This window comes from Meriones unguiculatus, chromosome 1 (genome assembly GCF_030254825.1).
Source record: "Meriones unguiculatus strain TT.TT164.6M chromosome 1, Bangor_MerUng_6.1, whole genome shotgun sequence".
NCBI classification, from domain to species: Eukaryota; Metazoa; Chordata; class Mammalia; order Rodentia; family Muridae; genus Meriones; species Meriones unguiculatus.
The window spans coordinates 45989078-46013155 of NC_083349.1; the positions used below are offsets into that span (position 1 = coordinate 45989078).

General features: G+C 44.3%; 1 protein-coding gene across 2 annotated transcripts in view; it reads right to left on the bottom strand.

Moving 5' to 3' along the window:
- Positions 1–18655, bottom strand: part of Ermp1 (endoplasmic reticulum metallopeptidase 1) — a 37520-nt gene extending 18865 nt beyond the window's left edge. For both annotated transcript variants that reach the window (XM_021634245.2, XM_021634244.2), the window contains exons 1-7: positions 18274–18655; positions 16265–16566; positions 10365–10492; positions 9312–9417; positions 3598–3744; positions 2922–3014; positions 345–557 (exon numbers count right to left, since the gene is read on the bottom strand). In XM_021634245.2, the coding sequence (XP_021489920.1) occupies positions 345–557; positions 2922–3014; positions 3598–3744; positions 9312–9417; positions 10365–10492; positions 16265–16566; positions 18274–18593 (1309 nt within the window). In that variant the 5' untranslated portion in view covers positions 18594–18655. The remainder of the gene's footprint in view (positions 1–344; positions 558–2921; positions 3015–3597; positions 3745–9311; positions 9418–10364; positions 10493–16264; positions 16567–18273) is intronic.
- Positions 18656–24078: the final 5423 nt, after the last annotated feature.

Genomic DNA, 24078 nt, shown 5'->3' on the forward strand with positions numbered 1-24078 from the left:
CAACCGTCAAATGGGCAACCAACAACTGCAGGAGAGCAGGGAGCAGCACCCTGCAGATCCCCACGGCGTGCGGTGGCACTGCACCCAGCTCTTGGCCGTATTTGGCTGAGGCAGGCAGCTCAGCCGGCTCTGCCAGCTTCAGGACAAGTGTATAAAGCTGTTGTCTTCACCAACCCTGACAGTGAGACAAGCATGCTGATTCAATACTTACCTGGGAGTTTCTAAAAATAGAAATCAAGTAATAGTCTCCTAAGATGCTGTACTTTCTGGGAGGAAAGAAAAACAATGGCTAGAATCCCTTCAGCAAACCCCACCCCCATTCCACACTAGACGGAAATACTTACTCCTGTGTTTGGGCCAGAGCAGTTTTTTCCCCAGGTACAGAACAACAGCCATGACTACCATGTAGTTTATGATGGAGCCAACACGAGAAGGGTACGCAATGACAAGCAGGCCAAGCACGTCAAAGAAGACCATGTTTCCATGTCGATACTCAGATGAAGAAGCCAGCATGTCAGACGTAGCTAGGTGCTTAAGAACTGCTAAAATGTTGTCACCTTTTATTGAGAAAAGATAATGAGGTCTGGTAAGCTATTCTAGTGTGACTTCCACATGCAGCACGTGCCACAGAAGTAGATCAGGCACCATCTGAAAATTAATACCCGGAAAGAATGTGAGCAGACGCCGCTCCCCACCCTCCACTGCCTCCCCTCTCGTGCCAAATTTCCCAGATAAGGCTCCTGTTCTTGCTCTTCCTCCCCACTGAGCTCAAGCCAGGCCCTCTAGTACTACTATTCCCTAAGACTAACAGCACAACCCCCAAGCTCCAGCTCAAGCCTTCCTCATGGATAGATTGTAACCAAGCTGACACTCTTCTCAAGACCAGAAACTCAGTAGGAAAACAAGGAAAAAAAAAAAAAGCCTTGCATGAGGTTGGTCAGCGCAGAACAAGTTATTAAAGCTTGTTAAGACTTATATTAGGTGGGAGCTGGAGAGATGGCTCAGTGATTAAGAGCACTGGCTGCTCTTCTAGAGGACCCAGGTTCAATTCCCAGCACCCACGTGGCAGCTCACAACTGTCTGTAACTCCAGTTCCAGAGGATCGGGCACCCTCACACATATATAGATGTAGGAAAAACATCATTGTACATGAAAAGAAATCTTAAAAAAAAAATTATTAAGAAGGGGAGGCAAAAGTAGGTGACCATCATTCAATGCCAGCCTAGGTTACACAACAAGTTCAAAGTTACACTGAGCTATGCAACAAGACCCTCTCTTAAACAAAAATAAAACAATTTTTCTTAAAAATGACTGAAGAGCTGGCTCTGGGACCAGTGATGCAGTGCTTTCCTAGAATACAGGCACAAGACCTCCGTTTATTCCCCCAGGACTACAGGCTAACAAACCAGAAGAAATCACAATTAAAAAGCATACTTAGTAAGGAAGCAGAAAGGCTGCAACTTCAAGGCCAGCCTGGGCTACATAGTGAAATCCTAACTCAGAAAAAAAACAAAAAACAAAAAAAACCATTTTTTTAAGGTGAACCAGGTAAGGTATATGGCTATAATCCTAGCATCTAGGAGCAGTGGCAGGAAGCTGACAAGTACTAGGCAGCTGGACCTACACAGTAAGTAATGGGCAGGACCTAGCTCAAATAAGACTGTCCAGATCGACAGAGCTATGCCCACGAAGAGGGGAAGGTTCCAATCGTGCGCACATGCACGCACACACGCACACACACACACACACACACACGTGTCTCTCTCTCACACATATCTCTCTCTCACACACACGTCACACTCATGTATGTCTTGGATGAGAAACAATGCAAATACTCAAGATGTACCTACTTTCCCAGCGGCCCATACAAATGACTCAGAATGCTGACCCCTCACTCTCTACTCCACACTGCACTGCCAGAACAGTAACGTAAAACCACCTTATGAGTTCATCCATAGACTCAGACCTTCAAGGGTTCCTTATTCCTTTGGGATTTTCTGAGTTTAAAATGTTTCCTATCACATTTTTACTTGTTGGAGTGCTGCACGCCACTGCACATATGCAGAGGTAGGGGACAATTTTCCAGAGTTGTATCTCTCCTTCCACCATGTGGGTCCCAGGGATCCAACTTGGGTTGTCAGGTTGGACAGCAGGGGCCTTTTTCTGCTGAGCCATCTCATCAACCATGTTTGTTTATTAACACTAGAGATGGAATCCAGGGCCTTGCACATATTGAGCGAGCACTCCCCACCAAATCCTTGGTAATTTTTGAAGCCACCTACAATTTCCTTCCCCCACATACTTCAACCTTATCTCCTCCTGGTTCTGACAATACGACCTCCATTCTAGTCTGAGAGAGCATACCATCCCCCCACACACCCTGTTCCCTCCTCCTCCATGCTGTGCTCTTACTGAACAGTCACCTTCTCTCCATAGCCCACCTCCCTATCAACTCCTCCCCTAACGCCCTACATCTCTGGGACGCACTCTGACGCTCTAGGCTATGTACATGCCTCATCTGTCCTTACCACCTATCACGGGCCCATGGTCCACCCTCTACTCTCATCTGGGGCCACAAACCCATGTCCTGCTGCTAGTATAATTCACAGCTCTCACTTTGGCTGCATTCTTTACTCTTCAACCATCCCACTACAGCCTGGGGCCACCCTTCCAAACTGTCACAGTGAACCCAACCCTACCACGGCTCTGGGCCGCTCCTTTCCAAGTATTCACGATGACTATTTCTAAGTTTTTAATTGCTAAGTCAGACAGCAAAGACTAAAATTCAAGCCCTCATCTTTCCGTCTCCAAATCTCTAACTCATTCGACTACATACTGTCTCTCCCACACAGAACGTTCTTCATACATTGTCCCTAACATTTCATCATTGTATATCAAAAGCCAAACCTGTTAATACCAACCTGCTCTCTGAATGGAATCTAGGAGAATCCTGTCCGCTGTGTCATACTTGGTGTGATATATGTATCCATTTTCAATAAAAGCTAAGTCTATTCCTAAGACAGACAATGGAAAAGGCATCTTACTTTACAGACCTGACTTGTGTTAGTCCTGTTTAACAGTTTAAGTTCTAAAAGACAAAATGTCAAGGCATGAGGTTGACTAATGTCTATCATATTCCTGAATGACAGAAACCCTTTTCTGTTGTTACAAAATCTATAACTATGGTCCAGAATTTAAAACATAATAATTAAGGAAGTATTTTAAGTCACACATTAGGGGAAGAAACTTTGGGGAATGGAATTTGGGCAGGTAAGAGCCAAATTTAAATTTCAAATAAAACTGTAAAAGTCACCAAAGGAGTTGGAAAAGCAAGACAACAGCCCTGAGCTTCCTTGGAGTTTTGGGGAAACGAGGTGCTAAACAGTTCTCTCCATCTCCATGCTGTGGTACACAATACCCTAGAGAAGGCAAGCACTTACATTACTGAGGGGCTGGTTAAAAGAGAGCATCAAGAACTCTACTCTGCTGAGTCCGAAGACAGAGCTCTCACATACAGTGTCTGCTCAGAGGCTATTATAACTTTCAAGAAATAAGGTTTGCTTTTGACACAGCAGCCTGTGAGCACAGACAAAATACCTGGAATGTTCCCAAAATCCCTATAGATTCGGAAGTCGGTATCGGAAGGAATGATTCCACTCTGAAAAACCTCCTGAGCCACCACAGAAGCAAAAGGGTGTTTAGCTGCCGAAACATAAGCCTGGACCAACCAAGGATTTTCAGGGCCTGAAATGGAAAAAGACAGCACAATACAAGGTTACTCGGACAGCTCTGTCCAACATAACCACACATGGTTGGCTGCACTGAGGAAATGTGAGTGACACCTAACTGCTAAGGACAGGGATTACCTTATGAATGATGAAAAATGTTCTAGGAGCTAAAGAGGAGGCTCAGTGGTTAGCTTTGCTGCTCAACTATGAGGTCTGGAGCTCAGTTCCCAACGCCCATGTCAGGGGGCTCACAAACACCTGTAACTCCAGCTCCAAGGGATCCTATGACTTCCTTAGATCTTTTTGGGCACCTGAACACACATTCACACACATATGAGTGCACACACATACACATGCACATGCACACACACACAAAAATGCTGTATTAAAATGCTCTAGCATTATGATAATGGTACACAAGTATGTGGAAATGCCTAAAAATGCTGAATTTGACCATTTAAGTTGGTGAATTATAGGACATTTAAATTATGTTTTAATAATTCCATGAGATTTTAAAAGTATATATTCTAAAAAAGGCTACAATTGCAAAATAGTATCCCATTTTAAGGTAATAATGTGTGTATGTGTTCCTGTGCATAAATACACTTTTTTTTTTTTTTTAATCCCAGAAGGTTGTAGAGCAAATTAACACTGGTTTGGTCAGAGTGGTGGGAAAGCCATGAGCCTTTGGCTTCCTCGGTTTCTTGTACTTACTTTATAGAGCCTGAATTTTTCCAAATGGGACATATATTAATGGTTTAATCTGTTTAAACTTTGCAAGATCATATTAACACCTTCAAAAATGATGCAGGCAGGCCTTCCCAACTCACGACAGTGCAATCTGATGAGTCACTCTTTCTGATCCTAAGAATGATTATTCCAGCCACCAAAAGTTCCCCAAACGAGCCTTTCCCTCAGCTGACAATGACGCTCTGGAGAACACAAACTGTTTTATCTGAAAAGCCAGGACAGGACAAATCTCACCACACAGGAAAAAAAAAAAAAGCAAAGGACAGAGCCATCTGGCACACACAAATCTAAATCTGCTGGACGCAGTGCTTGTCCTCTTAGTCAGACATGGAATCAACACTGCGAGCTTTCTAGAAGATGGAGCCACAGACAGCTAGTCTCCTACAGGCTGTGGCATCAGATGTGAGAGCCATCCTGAGAAATACACTGGATGTCAGAAGGTACCCCAAAAACTATCAAGTACACACTTTAACCCCAAAAATAAGCTCAAAGCCAGAAGGAAAGAACAGTATAAAATTCAGATGAGCGTGCAATACGTTATGGGCACCAACAAACATTATGGGTTCCTTCCAGGGAGGTGATTCTTAAAATATGAGGACTTTAGAATGAGCAAAATGTTTAATGGGATAGATACTGAAGCACTGAGGATTTATTAAAGTAAAAAATACACAGAAAACTATTTAACAATACAGAAAGCTGAAGAGGGCAAGCAGAGCAGTGATGTCAGCGCAGTCCATAGCTTTTCAATGCAATGCATTTCTCCCCACATCACCATTCCATGGGCACACTGACCCTAGTGCCACCAGCAAACACCCACCTTCTACTTGTAGCTGGCGTTAACTTTGCTCATTTGCTTCCAGGTTAATACAATCACTTTGAAATTCTTTGTTAGCTGGAAATTTCTTATCTAAAGCTACATAAAGATTAAGGTCTTAGGCCTAAAGTTTGGCTAAGTTTCAGCATCTGCTTCGATACCCTGCTGGATAGTCTTTCAGAGGCCCTCTGTGGTAGGCTCCTGTCCTGTTCCCCGTTTTCTCCCTCCTCCAATGTCTACCCCATTTGCCTTTCTGAATAAGGGTTGATCATCTTACTCCAGGTCCTCCTTCTTGCTTAGCTTCCTTAGGTGTATAGATTTTAGTATGTTCATCCTATACTATATGTCTAATATCCACTTATAAGTGAGTATACCATGTGTGACTTTCTGCTTCCGGGATAGCTCACTCGGGATGATCTTTTCTAGTTCCCACCATTTGCCTGCAAATTTCATGATTTCCTTGATTTTTATTGCTGAGTAGTATTCCACTGTATAAAAGTACCACAATTTCTGTATCCATTCCTCCGTTGAGGGACATCTGGGTTGTTCCCAGCTTCTGGCTATTGCAAATAAAGCTGCTGCAAACATGGTTGAGCAAATGTCCTTGTGTACTTGAACAGAGTGCAGGGAATCTTATGAAAGAAGGGGGAAACAGAAAGACCTGGAGGGGACAGGAGCTCCACAAGGAGAGCAACAGAACCAAAAAATCTGAGCACAGGGGTCTTTTCTGAGACTGATACTCCAACCAAGGTCCATGAATGGAGATAACCTAGAACCCATGCACAGATGTAGCCCATGGCAGCTCAGTCTCCAAGTAAGTTCACTAGTAAGGGGAACAGGGACTATCTCTGACATGAACTCAGTGGCTGCCTCTTTGATCACCTCCCTGTGATGGGGGAGCAGCCTTACCAGGCCACACAGGAAGACAATGCAGCCACGCCTGATGAGACCTGATAGGCTAGGGTCAGATGGAAGGGGAGAAAGACCTCCCCTATCAGTGGCCTGGGGAAGGGACAAAGAAGGAGATGAGAGAGGGAGGGAAGATGAGATTGGAAGGGGACGAGGGAGGGGGCTACAGTCAGGATACAAAGTGAATAAACTGTAATTAATAAAAAATAAGTTAAAAAATAAAGGTCTTAGGCCTAATCAGACCCAGGAAAAGTAGGCACTCAAAAGATGTTAGAAAAGAATTGCCTTGAGCTTGGACTCCATTTGAGGTAAATGTGTTGTCATCTCTTCAAACTATGCATGTAGACTGTACTAATCTATGCAGAGAAAAACACCAGGAAGCGTTTGGACAACCTATGAGACTGGGTAGCAGAGCACAGGAACAGGCGCTACACAAAAGGGGCAGCCTACAAGACACACTGTCGCCCCAGGTGAGGCTGACTGCTCTCTGCCCTCACTCTTCGCTGCTGCTCCTGTCGATAACAGAGTTCAGCTGCTTCCCGCCGATTAAAAAGAAAGTAGAAAAATTTGAGAGCTAAAAAAGGTCTTGGGTCTTGCTGTATCTCACCTTGTGACCTTGAACTTCGTGTGTGTGTCTATGTCTGTGTGCGTGTGTGTGTGTCTATGTCTGTGTGCGTGTGTGTGTGTGTGTGTGTGTGTGTGTGTGTGTTCTGAGTCAAGGTGTCCCTAGGTAGCCTTGGCTGACCTGGAACTCAGAGATCTGCCTGTCTGCGCCCGACACATGCTGGGGTTAAAAGCCTACACCACCGTTGGCAACCCTGAATTTCTTAAAGATATAACTGAAATACAATCCAGGTCTATTTCAAAGTTAAGAGTTTAAAGGTAAATTTGAGAGAGTATTGAAATGATACTTTTTAGTTTACAAAAAGCATTTAGTACTTAGTGTAATTTCAAAACTTAAACAATATAATGTCTGTTAAAGATCTACAAAGTAAGTTTCTACTGCCTTACTCACTTCCTGTAGACCCTCTCACACAAAACACTTCTTACTATTAAGGCTCCTGACAAGTCAGGCAGGAGAGCACACGCCTATAATGCCAACACTCTGAGCTGGAGGCAGAGGGGTGAGTGGTTCTGGGCAGCCAGGCATGCAAACTGAGACTGTCTTGACTCAAACACCAATAAAAGCAGCTTTTAGCAGAAGGTCTGTGTGTGGCTGAAATGGACTGATGCCTTTGCCCGTATTTCCAGCAGTGGCAGGACAGAAGGTGGGCCTTCCAGCATCAGGTCTTAGCAGGCCCTGCTGAGCAAGTCCTTTTGCTCTCGACTCCGCAGAGATGACAAGTCCTCCCTGCTGATGCGGCCCTGCCAGGCCACGGAGGAAGAAGATCCAGGCAGTCCCGATGAGATTTAACCAGCTATGGGCAGATGGCAATAGTAGAGAACTCCCCCTTTCAGTGGACTAGGGAAAGGGGATGAGGAGAAGAGGGAGAGAGGATGGGACTGAGGGAGATGAGGGAGGGGCTTCAATCGGGATATATAATGAATAAATTGTGAAGAAAAAAACTAAATTAAAAAAATTAGTATAGGTTTAAAAAAAAATAAAAGATGACAAGTCCTAGCTGGGTGTTAATTCTCAGCACTTAGGAGGCAGAGGCAGGCAGATCTCTGTGAGTTCAAGGCCAGCCTGGTCTACAAAATGAGTCCAAGACAGCAAGGACTATAAGAGAAAAAACATGTTTGGGAAGGAAAAAAAAAAAAAAAACAAAACGACAAGTCTATGTTATTTAGCGATTATACCCTGTTATCTTAAGGAAAGCTTCATCCTAAAATTTAAACTCTCTTTGGCTATTGTACTTACTGGGTTTTTGGACACTCAAATTAACTCAGTGATGGAATTAAACTTAAACTGTGGGTGAATTTTCTCATTTAATAACTATGATTTTAAATACTTTATATCATAATTTTCCACAATTAATAAAAGCAATATCCTCATTGTATTATGTCCTCATTTGCTTCTCTGCTGTGGTAATAAAACATGGGCCAAAGGGAACTGGGGGGAAAATGGGCTCATTTGGTTTACAGGTTATAGAGTCTATCACAACAGAAGCCAGGGAGAAACTCCAGTCAGGAACCTGGAACCGAAATCTAAAGCACAGGCCCTGGAGGGATGGCTGCTTACCGGCCTGCTTTCCATGGTTTGCTCAGCTTGCTTCTCATACAACTCAAGATTACCTGAGAGGAGTGGTGCCACCTACAGCGAGCTGGGCCCTTCTACATCCATCATTAATCAAGGAAATGCCCGCAGACAGGCGCACAGGCCAATGTGATGGAGGCAAGTCCTTAACTCATGTTCGCTCTTCTCAGATAACTCTAGTTTGTGTCACGTTGCCAAAAAATAAAGCAACCACCACGTACTACAATTCTTACTTGCTCTAAACTGACGCTGAGCCTGGACCGCTCAGGCTCCAACCATGCCGTCACGCACCAACGGTAAAACCTTGCAAGTTTTAAACTCTCCACCTCTGCTCTTCACCTATAAATTAGAAATATAGCAGCATGCACTCGAACTAAGTAACTTAATGTACATAAGATGTTTCAAATAACATCTGCGTGTAATAAGTACGCAAAGGCTCTAAAGGAGCCACATGCTGTTCACTATTTGATTTAAAAAAATTAACAAGGGGAGGCAGGTAGACTCCCGTAGCCCAATAGCCAGCGAGCCTGGCTGAACGGATGAGCTCCAGGCTCAGCAAGAGGCTCTGTCTCAATAAGGTAGGAAGCAACTGAGGAAGACACCTCATGTTAACACCTCCAGCTACTACAAGCGCGCGCGCGCACACACACGCACGCACGCACGCACGCACGCACGCACGCACGCACACACACACACACACGCATCCACACATGGACATACACCAGACCAACGTGTATATATACTGAACACATACATACATAAAAATTCACAAAGACAAGTTAAGATTACCTGACACTTTAAAAACAAACCTCAATCAAGAGATTGCTCATTAAAGAGAGTACGTCTACTGGAAAACTTTCCATTGACATGAAATTAGAACTGCACTGAAATGTTAAGTGCACTCTTCACATACCTGTTTGGAACACCAGTTCTTTCCCTCCCACACCTGCTGCCTCTAGGTTAATAAATGCACGAATGGAGCTGGCCCAGGGATGTTGAGTAATAAAACCATGGCTGGCCTTAATAAAGGAAAGAAAACAAATGTAGGTTAAACTAAGTTTTTTTAAATTCATTTATTTTTATAAATTACAGTTTATTCACTTTGTATCCCAGCTATAGCCTCCACCCTCATCCCCTCCCAATCCAACCCTCCCTTCCTCATCTTCTCCCATGCCCCTCCCCAAGTCCACTGATCCTTCCATCTGTTAAACTAAGTTTTTATTTTGCTTATTTGTATGACAGAATGGCTATCTCAAAAAGGTAGGAACTACAAGAGCAAAATAACCACTTTTCAAAAGCAGACCCTACTCTCTCTCTCTTTCACCTCGTCTCTCTGCAACTCCCTTTCCCCTAATAAACCTCCCACGTGGAAAAAAAAAAAGCAGGCCCCTAAAGGCATCTTCCTAAATAAAATGATGGTGTTCAGTTGCCAAGTGAAAAGAAACTGTGAGGCTATGTAATGCAAAAGTTAAAAAAAAGAAAGAAAAGAAAATACAGACAATTCGTATGGCTAGGCCTTCCTGCTGTGTACCTTCCTCAAATCATCTCTCTGAAACTCGAGGGTTAAAAAAGCTCAGGTAATTATGCCATTCAAAAGCCCTTAAATCAACACTTTTCTGGTCACAGCAGCACATGTGTGTGAACCTAGCACTCAGAAAGCTGAGGCAAGAGGATCACAAGTGCCAAGCCAGTGTGGGAGACCAAGCAAGACCCTATTACAAAAACTAAAAGTGAAAACAAACAAACAAACAAAATCACACACTAGAGCAAGATGAGCTGTTCTCAGTTGAATCTCTAACACACTGAGCCCATCTGCACTATCAGTATTTTTAAAGTACTGATAGATACAGTATTTATTTTGCATATTATTTTTATATTAGTCATATCACTAATAAAACAGACTGTTACCAATCATTATTATTCTCATTATTATTCAGCCCAAATACTTGAAACAATAAAGCCTTACCTGCAAGACATTTTCCTCTGCACCATTGAAGAGGAACACCACGGCATGCTGTAGGGGCTCTGAAGATGCTGCCATGACTCGGAGAACTTCGAGCATCACCGCACAGCTAACTGCATCGTCACTGGCACCTTGGAGTCAGAGAAACAGACGCACTTCTCAGAGTTACAGGGTTTTTCACTCCTGGTGTGGACTGGAGTTTCCCCCTCAGAGAAGCATCATGATAGCTGCATGACCAGAAGCGTAACTCTGTCATCACAGGGTGACAGCTATGCACAGCAAAAACAAGCCCCATAAGATCCTTGTCTGGCCTGCTCAATGACCGAGCCAGTGGAACCATGCTCACAGCATGCACTCAGCAGCTGTGGAATAAATTAACCAGATGGGGCCTATGGCCAACTGGAACTTATCCTCGTGCCCCATCCTCTGGAAGAGTCTTTCTTCTGGGACTCATGGCTTCCTCCACTCTCCCACTTCCTCGACTCTCTTTCAAAATCATAAAAGCTGCAGCACCTCACAACTACAGAGGGAGTAGCAGGCTACACTTCTTTAAGTTTTTTCCAAAGGGATCAAGTAATGGAAAAGTACAAAGAAGGCACCTGAATGATAAGACACTGAAGAGGGAACTGTGCCCTGTCCCAGCATTGCAAAAGTACAGCACCACGGCCAGCCTGGTCTACAAAGCGAGACCAGGGCAGCCAGGACCACAAGCGAAACCCTGTCTCAGAAAAAAATTAAAAAAACAAAAAGAAGAAGCTGGGAACAGTGGCGTACACTTTAATCCCAGCACTCAGGAGTAGAGGCAGGCAGATCTTTGTGAGTTCGAGGTCAGCCTGGTCTACAAATCAAGTCCAAGAGAGCCAGGGCTATTACAGAGAGAAACCCTTTCTCAAAAAAAAAAAAAAAAAAAAAAAATAGAGAGAAAGAAAGAATATTCAAATACTCCAGTCTCTAAATATCAGAAAATCATATTAATTAAAGATTATAAAAAAAACTCTAGTTTCTAATGAAATCCATTACTTTATCATTTGTATTTATTTTTTTGTGTGCGGGGGGGGGCAGCACACTTGCCACAATACGGCACATACGGAAGTCAGAGGACAATCTGTGGGAGTTCACTGTCTCCTTCCATCATGCGGGTGGAAACTCAGGCAGTTAGCTTTGGTGGCAGGCACCTTCAAGCGCTGGGCTCCAACTGCTGCTTTTAAAAGCACTGTGAGAGGTAGTTAAACGAACTGACTAGCTATTTGATAACACTAAAAAGTTACTGCTAATTTTTTAAGTCAAGTAGCTCCTAATACTGTTAGCATGGTCAAAGGTGTCCTCATCCTTTACCATACAGACTGAAATACAGAGGAGCCGAAATAACCAGGCAGGAGGGCTGAGGGAGAAACGACGGCTGGACTACATGAGAGCGGGAGGCACACTGGAGTCCAGTGAATGAGTCTATTCTATACATTTGATTCTTTTCATAGTGGGAAGTTTAGAGTCCGTGAACACTATCATAACTCAGGCAGTAGCACTTCTGGGTGTGCACGTGGTGAGTGCTGGGTGAGGACTCAACAGCAGGGAAGTGGTGGAGTGAACTGTATCTCTGTCACTTCATTCACTGTGTCCGGGTCGAGAAGGCAGACTGCTAGCTCCACCCCACAGGCGGCACCTGGGAAACATCCCAGGTTAGCTTTCTTCCTTCTCTTTGAGAACTTAGGGAAGCCTCTGTAACCAGCTAAAATGCTTGTTTCAGGACTCCGTTATTCCAAATCCCACTTCTGCTCGAAAAGAGTCTTGGTGATAATTCGGACTATATTTTATTCATTAGTCAAAGTAAAACAAGATAACAGTTACCTAATTACTGTTAGAGCAGGGAGTATGAGCTGATATACGTACTGTGCGCCATTTTCCAGAAAACCTATGAACTAAACATTTTTTTAAATAAAAACAATAACATTTTTCTATTCAAAGTAGAAGTAAAATTTAAAAAACATTCACCTTTATACAGCTGATTAACAAATTAAACTTCACACTCATCCTCCCTACTTTAAGGGATCTAATGTCTTAGAGAACAGAAAAGGGTCAAAATACCTTTAAGGAAGTGACAGTCAGAGGACAGTAAAAAGGCCGAGTGACTAGCTGGCATCCCTTTCCATTTAGAATCAACCCTGAAACTGAAGCCACCCCAAAATAACTCAAATGTCTCTTTTGCCAGTGGCCTGGCAGCACACGGCCGACCTGAGAAGATACACGAGGTGCGTCTGTAGGTGACATTACTTCTAACGGGTATCAATTCCTGCGTCCAGAAACGCTGTGAGAACTAATACACGCAGGAAAACCAGCCCAGCGTGCCGGCCCGCGACCCCGGCCCCTAGGCGAGTAAAGCGGGAAGGCTGCCGGAAGACTCAGGCCAGCCTCGCCTGCACTGTTGAGGATGTCTCCACGACACTCCTGAAGCTGGCTACAGCTGTGGCACAGCAGGGACAGGTGCTGGGTTCCCCCAGCACAGCAAGCACCCACGCACAAATACTCCTGCTTCAGTGAGCTGACCCACACGAGGATTCAGGTGACAACTATTTGGTGCATGAGTGAAAAGCTACTCTTAGCTTATTACTGACAGGGGCTTCCTTCACACCATCAGCATGGGTATTATAAAACTTTAGGTAAAAATTATTTCTAAACTAGATTTCTTAGTATGCAGGATGCCATAGGTTCAATATGGAAAAAAAAATCCTTTTAGTCATTTAAACCATGCATAGTGGCACACTCGGATCAGAAGATTCAAGGCCATTCTCAGTGTAGCAAGCACGTGACCCTGTCTCTAAGAAAAAGAGCAGGGGTGTATAAACATTCCAAGGGCTCCCGGAGAATCTTTTCATTGGTGGACTCCACATGCAACCTGCACACCTGGCACTATGTGAAGAGCAGCAGCAAAGGCCGTTCGAAATGCTCCTTTAATACAAGGAAGGCTCTTTGGTGCTGAAAGAAATCCAGATAGAGAAAAGCTCTCTGCCCTCCTCCCATTTTCTAAACACAGAACACAAACCTAGGCGGCTCTTCCACCTCCCCATCTACCCGGGAGGACAAAGGTTAACCTCGGAAGACAACCTCAGCCGCTGAAGAGCCTGCAGGCAGCAAACGTTACCGCTACACTGACTTCCCAGCTAGTTCGTTTCCTGTAATTTGCAGCCCACACAGACACTAGGTCCTTCCTCCTTTTTTATTTTATTTTTTATTTTCAATGGGTTTTCTTGCTTTGGTTTGGGATCTCATCTGGTTTTGTTTGTTTGTGCTGCAGCACTAAGGATGGAACTTGGGTCTGGCACATACTAGGCACTCGTTCTACCACTAAGTTACACCCAAACCCAGTGCTTTCTCCTTGTCTTGTCACTTTTCAAAAAAAGGATTGTTCTTTGATGAAGATAATATATATCTAAGCCAGAGAGCTGAACCACTTCTTAAAATGGTTCATTTTCCCTTGGTATCACTCAGATACCAAGCAAACAATAACACTTTTTTATTCAAAGTAGAAGTACGCATGGCAATGACTGTCTCCTTTTCTTTTGAGTATCTTTTCTTGTAAGGATCCATCCCATATGAGTATGAAAGAGAAAGGAAAAATCAGGAGAGTTTACATTTAATTGATGCCTGCATATCCAGTCTTTTTAATGAATAATCACAGCATGCATGCGTCCCTTTCTGGAAATTAAGCACCATAATAGTGAGCACAGGTGACTTTTTCTAGTGTCCCTGGCATATGTTAGGGCATTTCTGCCTTGTTTTTAATGAAGGTGTGGATACTGATTTCTTAATGAGCAAAACATGTTCTAAATGCATAGAAATGCCTCCATCACAGTATCACTTCATCAAGTTAAGGCCAGTTTGTATCCTATGTACTCTAGATGGTTCTACTGGGCCTGCCATCCACTCAGGCAATCCACAAGTATTGTTACCAACAGAACCACCATCAAAGGAAAGCTTTCCCTGAAAGATGCTATCCTAATGTTTTCATTAGACTTAATCCTTTGAGCAACACTATGAGGACATTAATTAGTATGTCTCCATTCAGCAGTTAAGAATTAAAGAAAGAATAAGTTAAGCAATACGCTGAAAGAAGGCCCAATACTCAGGTATTCTCCTGGTCAGGAAGCCTGGGACCCATCTCAGGTCTGTGTCTCCCCGAGTGGGGACCAGTCAGAAAAGGGCTCTTAGGTGTCAAATCTCAGGATGACACTGTAAAATGCTACTTTCTATTCTTATCTGCCTATGTTAGCTGTGGGTTTTTTTTTCATAGTTTATTTGTGAATGTTTATTTTATGTGAGAATATACAGAAGAAAATTTAAAGATAATGCATGTTACTAGTTTAGACATGAGTCCATTATAAGAGACAGTCGTGGCAATTTACAAACGTGATAAAAGATTTCAGAACGTAAGTGCAATGAGCAGGCTTCACATTTTATCATTTCAGTAGTGATTTTTGTTTTACTCTCTAATACTTTCCAGAAACATCACCATCTCTAAATTAAAAAGTATGCCTTGCTACTGGAGAGATGACTCTGCAGTTAAGACTGCTTTGCTGTTCGATCATGAGGACCGGAGTTCAGATGTCAGAACCCACATCAGCCACAACTGTTCGCAGATAACTATAAACTCCAGCTCCAAGGAATCTAACACACCTTCTTCTGGACACACGTACACACACACACACAGACACACACGTGGGTATATAAATATACACATATAAATAAATATTTAATAAACACATTTTTTTTTTCAAAAGAGAAATAATCCTTGTGGTTCATGACTTCACCAGTACCTCCACACTCTGGGAGAACTTGATCTCCAACTTTCAGACTTACTGAATCTCTCTACCTCCAAGCTACTACGATTGACGATAATTTTTTTTTTTTTTTTTTTGAGATTTATGTGGAAGCTTAGTACCTTTTTTGGTTTAAGTTTTGGCTATATTCACTTCAACCAGTATCTTATCAAACGGCTGAAGAAAGTTTTAAATGCTTTTCTTACCATTATTCTTGCCAATGTAGCTGGCACTCTTTGGTGCCGTACAAGGAGAAAGAGAACCAGAGTCCAGCCTCAGGTCACATCAAAAAACTATTCAAAAGCTGGGCACAGTGGTGCACTCGGGGAAGCAGAGTCAGGCAGATCTCTTTGAGTTCGAGGCCAGCCTGGTCTACAAAGCGAGTCCCAAACAACCAAGGCTACACAGAGAAACCCTGTCTCAAAACACTGAAAAACAAAACACAACAAAACAAACAAACAAAAAAACCCATACCAACTACTGAAATCATGTTTCTGAGAAATCTTATTAAAAAAAAAAACAAAAAAAAAACAAGTTCAATTTAGAAGACTGACACTGATTTGACAGATTTGTATTATGTCAGACACTGTTAAAAATCAAGTTTTCCATCTTGCCAATGTCTACACAAAGCACTATATTAAGTATTCTACCAGTATGTAACACCTTCAGTAGACCATAACTTTACCTTTTCAAGTGACCAGAAACTGCTAGAAGTAATGTCCTTCAATCCATGTATCCCTTAAACACAGGGATCCCTTACCCTATACCTCCAAAGCCTACTGCAACCCTTGGCTGTGTAAGCCCTTACAAGTGGACAGACACACTGGACTACTTCGGTCTACCAAAAACATCCCGTGTTGTCATGCAGCTTGTTGGCCACATTAAATCAATTATAATAACAATAATAATAATAATGAACTAAAGAGAATACTAAATTGTTAGATTCTAAACCAGTATTACTTAGCTTGCCTTTAATCACAATGCAAAAATGCTGGTCTAAAAAAATGGTCCCTACAACTGCTCAAACACGTTAGGGCTAAGTTAAGCTTTCTGGGCTGCAGTGACTTTAAATGACTAAATACAAGTACATACCTGGTGAATTTGCCACCGAGTCAAAGTGACAGTTAGACAGCACAGCATGCTTGGCTCCGCCTCGGGGCTCCAGCTTTACCACAACATTAGTAATGTTGTCATAGTAGCTTGTGAAACCCCCCAAGAAGTCAATGCTAAAGGAGCCTGTAGGATGTTGTATATCTACTGAAATGCTGTGAAGGCTGTTGCTTTGACCTTCTATCAGTTTGATCTGCTCCAAAAGGTATTGTACCGTCAGAATTTCATTTTCTGCACTTCCTGTAGTCCTGGGGCCAATGGCCGTTATGTGTTCCAGATAATCCCTGGAAACAATCAAAAGGATGATGATGACAAACTCCTGCAAACTTAAAATCGACACATCTTGGAGCAACTTTCCACTATGCTTCTCCTACCTCAGTAAGTTTAGTTCTTCTGACTTCTCACATTAAAACAAACTGTGACACCCCCACACACACACATACACACACCTTACCCTGGCACTCACTCACTACATAGGCCAGGCTGGCCTGGAACTCAGAGAGATCATCCTGCCTCTGTCTTTTGAGTGCTGAGACTAAAGGTACTCAAAAAAAAAAAAAAAAAAAAAAAAGAAGAAGAAGAAGAAGGAAAAAAAATCAGACATCCCAAGAAAATTACCTGGAAGCTTCATCATTTTATATTGCATTCCAGGAACTAATAATGCTCCCAAACTTTCCTCCACTGACACCACATCAAATCAGTACGAAGACTAGAGCTTATGGCTAATATGTGAGTTTGCTGAAGCCTAGGCAGGACAACACAACCTCACAGGCCTGACTCCTAAGGCCAGTTACGGGTTGTTCTTTACTGGGTCTAACTGGCTGAAACCAATGAGTAAAACCACAGGATGAAATCAAGCAGACAAGACAAACCTGAAAGGAATAAACACAGCCTCTTGCTGTATACTCCGAACCTAATAGCTTCAGGCCAAAACTGGACCTACTCCAAAGCAGGGGGATTCCCTTTTCACTGCACTCCAAAGGGAGTGGGGTAGGGGACGGGGGGAGGGGGGGAGACTGAGGGTGCTGTCCAAAAAAAACCCTTAAAATACGTTTCCAACGCACTGCATCCAAAGAAGCAGCTTTTAAAACACAGCAGTAGATGAAAACTTCCTGCTAGCTTAGTTTTTCTCTAGTCTAAGTCACGAACTACAGTATCAAAGAGTTCACATTTCTAAGTACACCTGAGGTCATTTTAAAAGGTTAAACCCTTTACCCAACACCTAGGAGGCAGAGGCAAGAGGATTTCTGCGAGTTTGAGGCCAGAGTGAGTTCTAGGAAGGCCAGGGCTACACAGAGAAACCCCGTCTCGAAAAAAACAAAATAATAAAAATGTAAAAATAAGAACGTCTTAAAAAAATAAAAAGGTTGAACCCTATGCAATCCGTAGTACAGAAGACCCACAGGACATCTGCGAACTTGAGAAACAGTAGGCAAAATTCTGAATGGATGTACCCTGAAGATCTCCATGGCTTTCGGATTTGGGGGCTGTGGTGCTTGGAAAGGCAGCACACTGAGTTACCCCTCTCCAACACCATCCCAGAATGACTTTATAACGCAGCCTTGGCACATAAACCTCACTCTCCGCATCATTTTAAATCCAGGGAACTAACCCAACTAAAAAGTGTAAGCGACTCAAGAAAGGAGAGTGGACGACAGGAGCGTGCTACCAGCCAATCTTTGCAGAGTGGATGATAAAGCAAACCCAGCCGACCTGACCACCCCTAGAAAGCGGAAGAGGGAGCCTGGCAAGCCCCGGGAACCCACAACTCAGACCCCAGAAGGACACGCAGGGCCACCCCACTTCCCTCCACCTCCACCACCAACACTAGCCCCCGCCCCCCGCCCCCCAACGTGCGCCCAGAGACCCCGGGACTCGGCACACAGCAGCGCCGGACTCGACTGCCTGGGGCACCGTGACCCGGCGCTCCCCCACCCGGGGCTCCCCGCCTGGGGCCGCAGGGGACTCGCGGCCCGGCCGCTCGGCCGTACCTGGCCTGGCGTGCATCGAACTCGCCCTGGAGCCCCGCCGTCCGGCTCAGCAACAGCCGCTGCAGCGAGAGCTGCACGAGCGCCCGCAGCGCGAGCAGGTAGAGCGCGAGCGCCAGCACCGTGCGCGCCTCGGACAGCGCGGTCCCCGCGCCCCGGCTCGCGCCCTCGCTCTCCCTCCTCTTCCGCGTCCTCCCGTCGCCCCGCGAGTCCTCGGGCGCCGGGGCCCCCCTCTCCCGCCGGGGCTCGGCTGCCTGTCCCTCCCGGTGCTCCGCCGCGCCGCGGTGCCGCCTCACGGCCGCCGACTCCGAGCCCCACTCCATCGCCGCAGCCGCCAGCCCCAACCGCCCCAGCCCGCGACAGCCCTGGCCACCGCGGCCGCCGCAGCGCCTCCTAGTGAGCGGACGGAAACTGCAGAGGGCCAAATTTCTTCTGATTGGCTGGTCCGCCTAGTGGCACGCGGCTGCCCGGACTCTGAGCGCTCTTTGGTGGCCGGGGCGGGACATGGTGGGTGTGCTCGCTCCCCAGCCTGGTGCCAGCACATTGTCAAATGGAAAAACCCCCATAATCCTAAAAATGAGCAGCCCCAAACAAGAGAAAAAAAAAAATACAAAGCCGCTTTTTAACAGCCTGCACGAGCAATTTACCCTGCACTGGGCAGATAAATACAATGACTCGGTTTGCCTCTGAAAAGTAGGATTCTGGCTACCAAAACAGGAAATAAGACTTAACAATCAGAGTAGACAAACAGGCCTGTAATCCCAGCACTGGGAAGGATGGCCACAGGAGGATCCTATTTTGAGTTGAGAGTGGGATACTAAAGACCCTGTTTTAAAAAAGAAAAGAGAAAAGAAAAGAAAAAAAGAAAAGAAAAGAAAGTTTCTTGTCTAATCCCAGAAATCAGGAGAAATAAACAGGAGGACAAATTAGAGGCCTGCCTGGTCTACTTAGCGAGTTCCAGGCCAGCCAGAGCTACAGAAAGAGAGAGGGAGAAGGAAGAAGGGAAGGAAAGAGGGTCACACAGAAGCAGATAACCGGGGCTGGTGCTGTCTCCATTTAACAGATGACAAAATAATCACCATAATTTAATGAATGGCTGCTGAGTCAAGCCATGTGCTAGGTACAGACTGAAAAGAAAATATTTTCATTCCTATTTAATAGCTGAAGAACGTAAAGGCAGCAAATGAAAAAATGAGTGGGCTCCCAAGAGCTTTCTGTTCCACTGATACAGAGGGCACTCACTCTGGAAAACAAAGGTACAGAAAAGATGTTCCTGGCCCAACAAGATGGATCAGAAGGTAAACGTACTTGCCCCCACCTTCCCCCAAAGCCTGGCAACCTGAATGCCATGATGGGTGCCATGGTAAAAGGAGGAAACCGACTCCCACAAGGTGTCTACTGACCTCCGTGGGTAGGGGCATCCTTGTGCTGGTGCTGCTGGGTTCTATGAGAAAGCAGGCTAAGCAAGCCACGAGGAGCAAGCTAATGAGCAGCACCCTCCATGGCCTCTGCATCAGCTCCTGGTGTTTCCTCGTAATAATAGTAACCCCAAGACACACAATAATAAAATAAAAATATTTAGGTACCCTAAAAATAAATAAATAATAAGTGCGAAGGTGGTCAGGCAGTGGTGGCGCACTCTTTTAATCCTATCCCTTCGGAGGCAGAGGCAGGCAGATCTCTGAGTTCAAGGCCAGAGTGAGTTTCAGGATAGCCAAGGAAACAGAGAAAAATCTTGTCTTGAAACAAACAAACAAACAAACAAACCCACTTCCTTCAGTATTACAAGAAGTGGCAAGAAGCTGGTCATTGGTTTTATTGGCCACGCTAGCTGATGGGTCTTCTTGCTGCTGGCTGGCGCAGTGAGCCTCTTTGATTCAAGCTTCTGTGGCCCAGGCGTGTAATGCCTGAAGCACCCTAAGGCATTAACCTAGAGGCCCACTGAGAAAACACACTGCAAGATTTTGATTGGGCTTCTGTGTCAGCCATACACTGCCCTGCCTACCTCTCCATCCACGGCCTCACCGTAACATCAGACACAGGATGCTCCGACAGTCACACTGGTCTCCCCTAAGGCGTCCAGTTCACCATCTTTTCTTTGCAATATCTCCTCATATACTAGCTAACACCCTTCAAATCTCAAAGAAAGTAATACTTCCTCAAGAAAGACTTTTTAAAAAAACATTTTTTATTATTTACACAGTGTTCTGCCTGCATGTGTGCCTACATAGCAGAAGGGGGCACCAGATCTCACTACAGATGGTTGTGAGCCACCATGTGGTTGCTGGGAATTGAACTCAGGACCTCTAGAAGAGCAGAGTACTCTTGACCGATGAGCCATCTCTCCAGCCCAAGAAAAGACTCTCTTAATCCAGCTAAGCCCACTTCCCCTAGTGTCTGCTATGATTTCATGTTTCCCTCACTAGACTGCAGGCCCCATGATGGTAAGTGCCTTGTCTGGTTTTCTTCAGCACATTACTCACCTCTCCTAAGATGCAACAGAACATGTTCTATATGGTCACTATGTCCTGAGTAGGTGAAAACACAGAAGTTTCTGGAAGCACAGAACTTGAGTTCTATAAGATCCTTTCTAGTCTGTAAGCTCTATGAGACAAAAACAATGTCCATTTGTTTATTTATTACCTTACCCATAGTGCTCAGCTCCTGCAGTCTCTGGTCATTATCACCATATATTTACTGAATGGGAGAATGAAAATATATATATTGCCTTCTATAAGAATCAGATATTTTTGCTATTTATTTTCCCCAAAGCCTAGACCCTCTATCGTCTTTGGAAGAAGAGTTCTCAAAAGTCAACGGCTGCATCTGCTACAGTTATTTCAAGATAGGGAGGTTCTGCTGTCCTGTAATCAGAGGCCAAAGGATCCACTTAGGAGAGGGAACCTCAGGTGAGAAAATCCCCCCAACCAGCTCAGCCTCTGGGAAAGCCTGTGTGGTTCCTTTCCTTGAGTGATGGTGAAGGAGGGCCCAGCCCATTCTATTTGGTACCACCCCTGGGTGGGTGGTCCTGGGGGGGTTAGAGAGAGTAGGCCCTGAACTAGCCATACAGGACAAGGGCAGTAAGCAGCACGCCCCAGTGACCTCAGCACTGGCTCCCCCCTCCAGGTTCCTGCCCTGAGTTCCTGCTCTGATTTCTCTCTGTGATGGAGTACGCTAATATTTCATCTGTAAGTTCCACCAAACCCTGTTGAACTTTAAGTTGGAAAAAAAAAAAAAAAACCTTTCTTCCACAAGTTGCGATTGGTCATGGTGTTTGATCACAATAGAAATCATAAATAAGGCACATGGGAAGAGAATGTTCCCTGCTGAGGGAACTGAGCAGTCTTCAGAAGCAACACAGAGTGAGTGAAAAGGATGCAAAAGCCAAGACAGGAATCCCAGCAATGACCTTGAATGCTGAGCCTCCTGTCTATACCACCCAAAAGGATTACATGTGCCATCACGCCTGTTTTATGCAACACTGGGGATCAGACCTGAGGCTTTGTCTTTTATGTAAGCATTCTACCAACTGAGTCACAACCCAGCCCAGCGATTTTCAAAATCAGACAAAGCTATGTGGAAATGACTTCAGCATAGATAAGAAAGATCAAGTGACACAAAAATAAATGAATATAATTACAATGATTAAAGCCTCCAACGGACAGAGATTCTAAACCAAAAAGAAATGTAAAACAACAGAAATACTGCATATTTATTTCACAAAATTAACTACTTATAGACTTGAAAAACAGCCACACAAAAAAAAAGAAAAGAAGAGAAAAGAGAGTTTGGGAGATGGCACAGGACCTGAGCACAACCCCGCAGAAGCCATCAAAGGGCAGGCTCAGAGTGGCCTATCATCGCCGCGGTGGTGAGGCAGAGAAGCGGACTCACTGGGGTTTATTGGCACTAGCTGAGCTTTCAGTGAGCTCTTTGTGCACGGTGAGACCCTGCCTAACTCACTCACAGGCACACACCACGAACAAGGAAGAAAAGAGAAAATAAAAGGCAAGTGACCCAACATTGGGACAGAATTTCCAAGCATAAAAACCCAAAGGATCATATGTCTGATCTGTTGGTGGTGTGCAGACCAGTAAGAAAGACCTTAAGGTAAATATGTATTTACTGTTCATCCTTAGTATCAAAGGAGAAATGTAGAAAAATCACCTACATTGAGAAGGTTATTTTGTAAGTAATGGGTACTTCTGATAAGTTTCATTAATAGAACTTACATGGTGTTGGAAGGATATATATTTTTGAGTAACTCTCCTGGAAAGCAATTATTTATGGTACACCAGGAGCCTTTAAAAAAAAAAAAAAAAAAAAAAAAACCTCAGTTTTATGTAGTAATTTCTTACACGGAGATGTGTCAAAACATGACTTTTAAACAGAGAAATGAGCTGTGTGCGTGGGTGGTTTATGACAATAATCCCAGTGTGGGAAGATTACCATGATCCTACATAGCGAGTTTCAGGCCAGCCTGGGCTGCAGAGTGAAACCTTGTCTTCAAGGAAGAAAGAGAAGAGAGGGAGAGAGGAAGGGAAGGAGGGGGTTGGAGAGAGAAGCCAGCCAGCACTGCAAAACATTTTAAAATAGAAAAGTGACTTAGCATATTAGAGAGAAAAAAGGTCAAAAAAGGCAAAGTGCTCAGAGTTTGGAACAGGTAGATTTAAAACAACATTGCCAAATCAGTCTCACATTGGACAGAAATGCTCACGTTACAAATACTAAGACAGAAAGAGGAGACATCAGAACAACGATGAGTGCTCTCACTCAGCTGCAATAAAAGGTGAGCTTTTTCTTTTTCTTTCTTTCTGTTTTGTTGTGGATATAAACATGTTTTTTGTTTTAATCCCAGGTGTGGGATGTGGGACTGATTCCGATAGACCACAGCAGCAAACTACTTGCCTTGTGTAGCTGCTGAGAGGGGCTCTTTGCCAGCTGCAGAGAGTTTAAATCTGAGGACTCTGGAAAGACTAAGTGCCAGAGCCCAGAGTGTGTGGAGGAGCTCTGAGAAAGAACAAGGCTGCTGCTTGCCCCCTGTGGCTCCTGCTGCTGTTGATGCAGTGAGACAAGAAGTTGGCAATCTCCTGAAACAAGGAGTGGACTGGCTCCGAGGAACCCAACGACCCTAACCAGCAGGAAGCAGCTATAAGAACTGTGTCCTCTCTTCCACTAACCCTTTCTCTCTCTGATCTGGTGTTGGGGTGTTGGAAGCGACTGGGGTGGAGCAGAGGGAGAAAAAAAAAGATAAAAGAAATATAAATAAACGTTTTTAAAAAGTACGTCAACACTATTTCCCACCTTTTGTTTCTCAAGTTCGGTGTTCGGAAGCTTGTGTGTGGAGCACTGTCGTCTCAACTCTCAGGAAGACAGTTAATAATTAATCCCAGCATGGCTGTGATCCAACAAGGGAATAAAATTGTCAAAACAGTAACAGTGGCCGGTAGTCTTGAAGCACTTCTGTCCTTCCTTCCTCTCTTCTTTCTTTCGATTTCTCTTCCTGTTGTTTAAGATAGGGTCTTGCCATGCAGCACAGCTGCCCCCGTCTCCACAGCAGCCCCCCTGCCTCTAGCTCCTGATGCTGGGATTACAGATGGGTGACACCTCACCCATTCTTTTTCTGTCCTTTTCTTTGGATCCCACATGTTAAGCAACTGCTCCACCATGAAGATACATCTTGAGGCCCAAGCACATTTTTGAACTACAAAGTTTAAAAACCTCAATAGTTAATTGCTGAACCAATAAAATAATTTGAGAGAATTTTCAACTTCTTTAAATTCTGCCCTTGGCTTGAGAGAATAATTT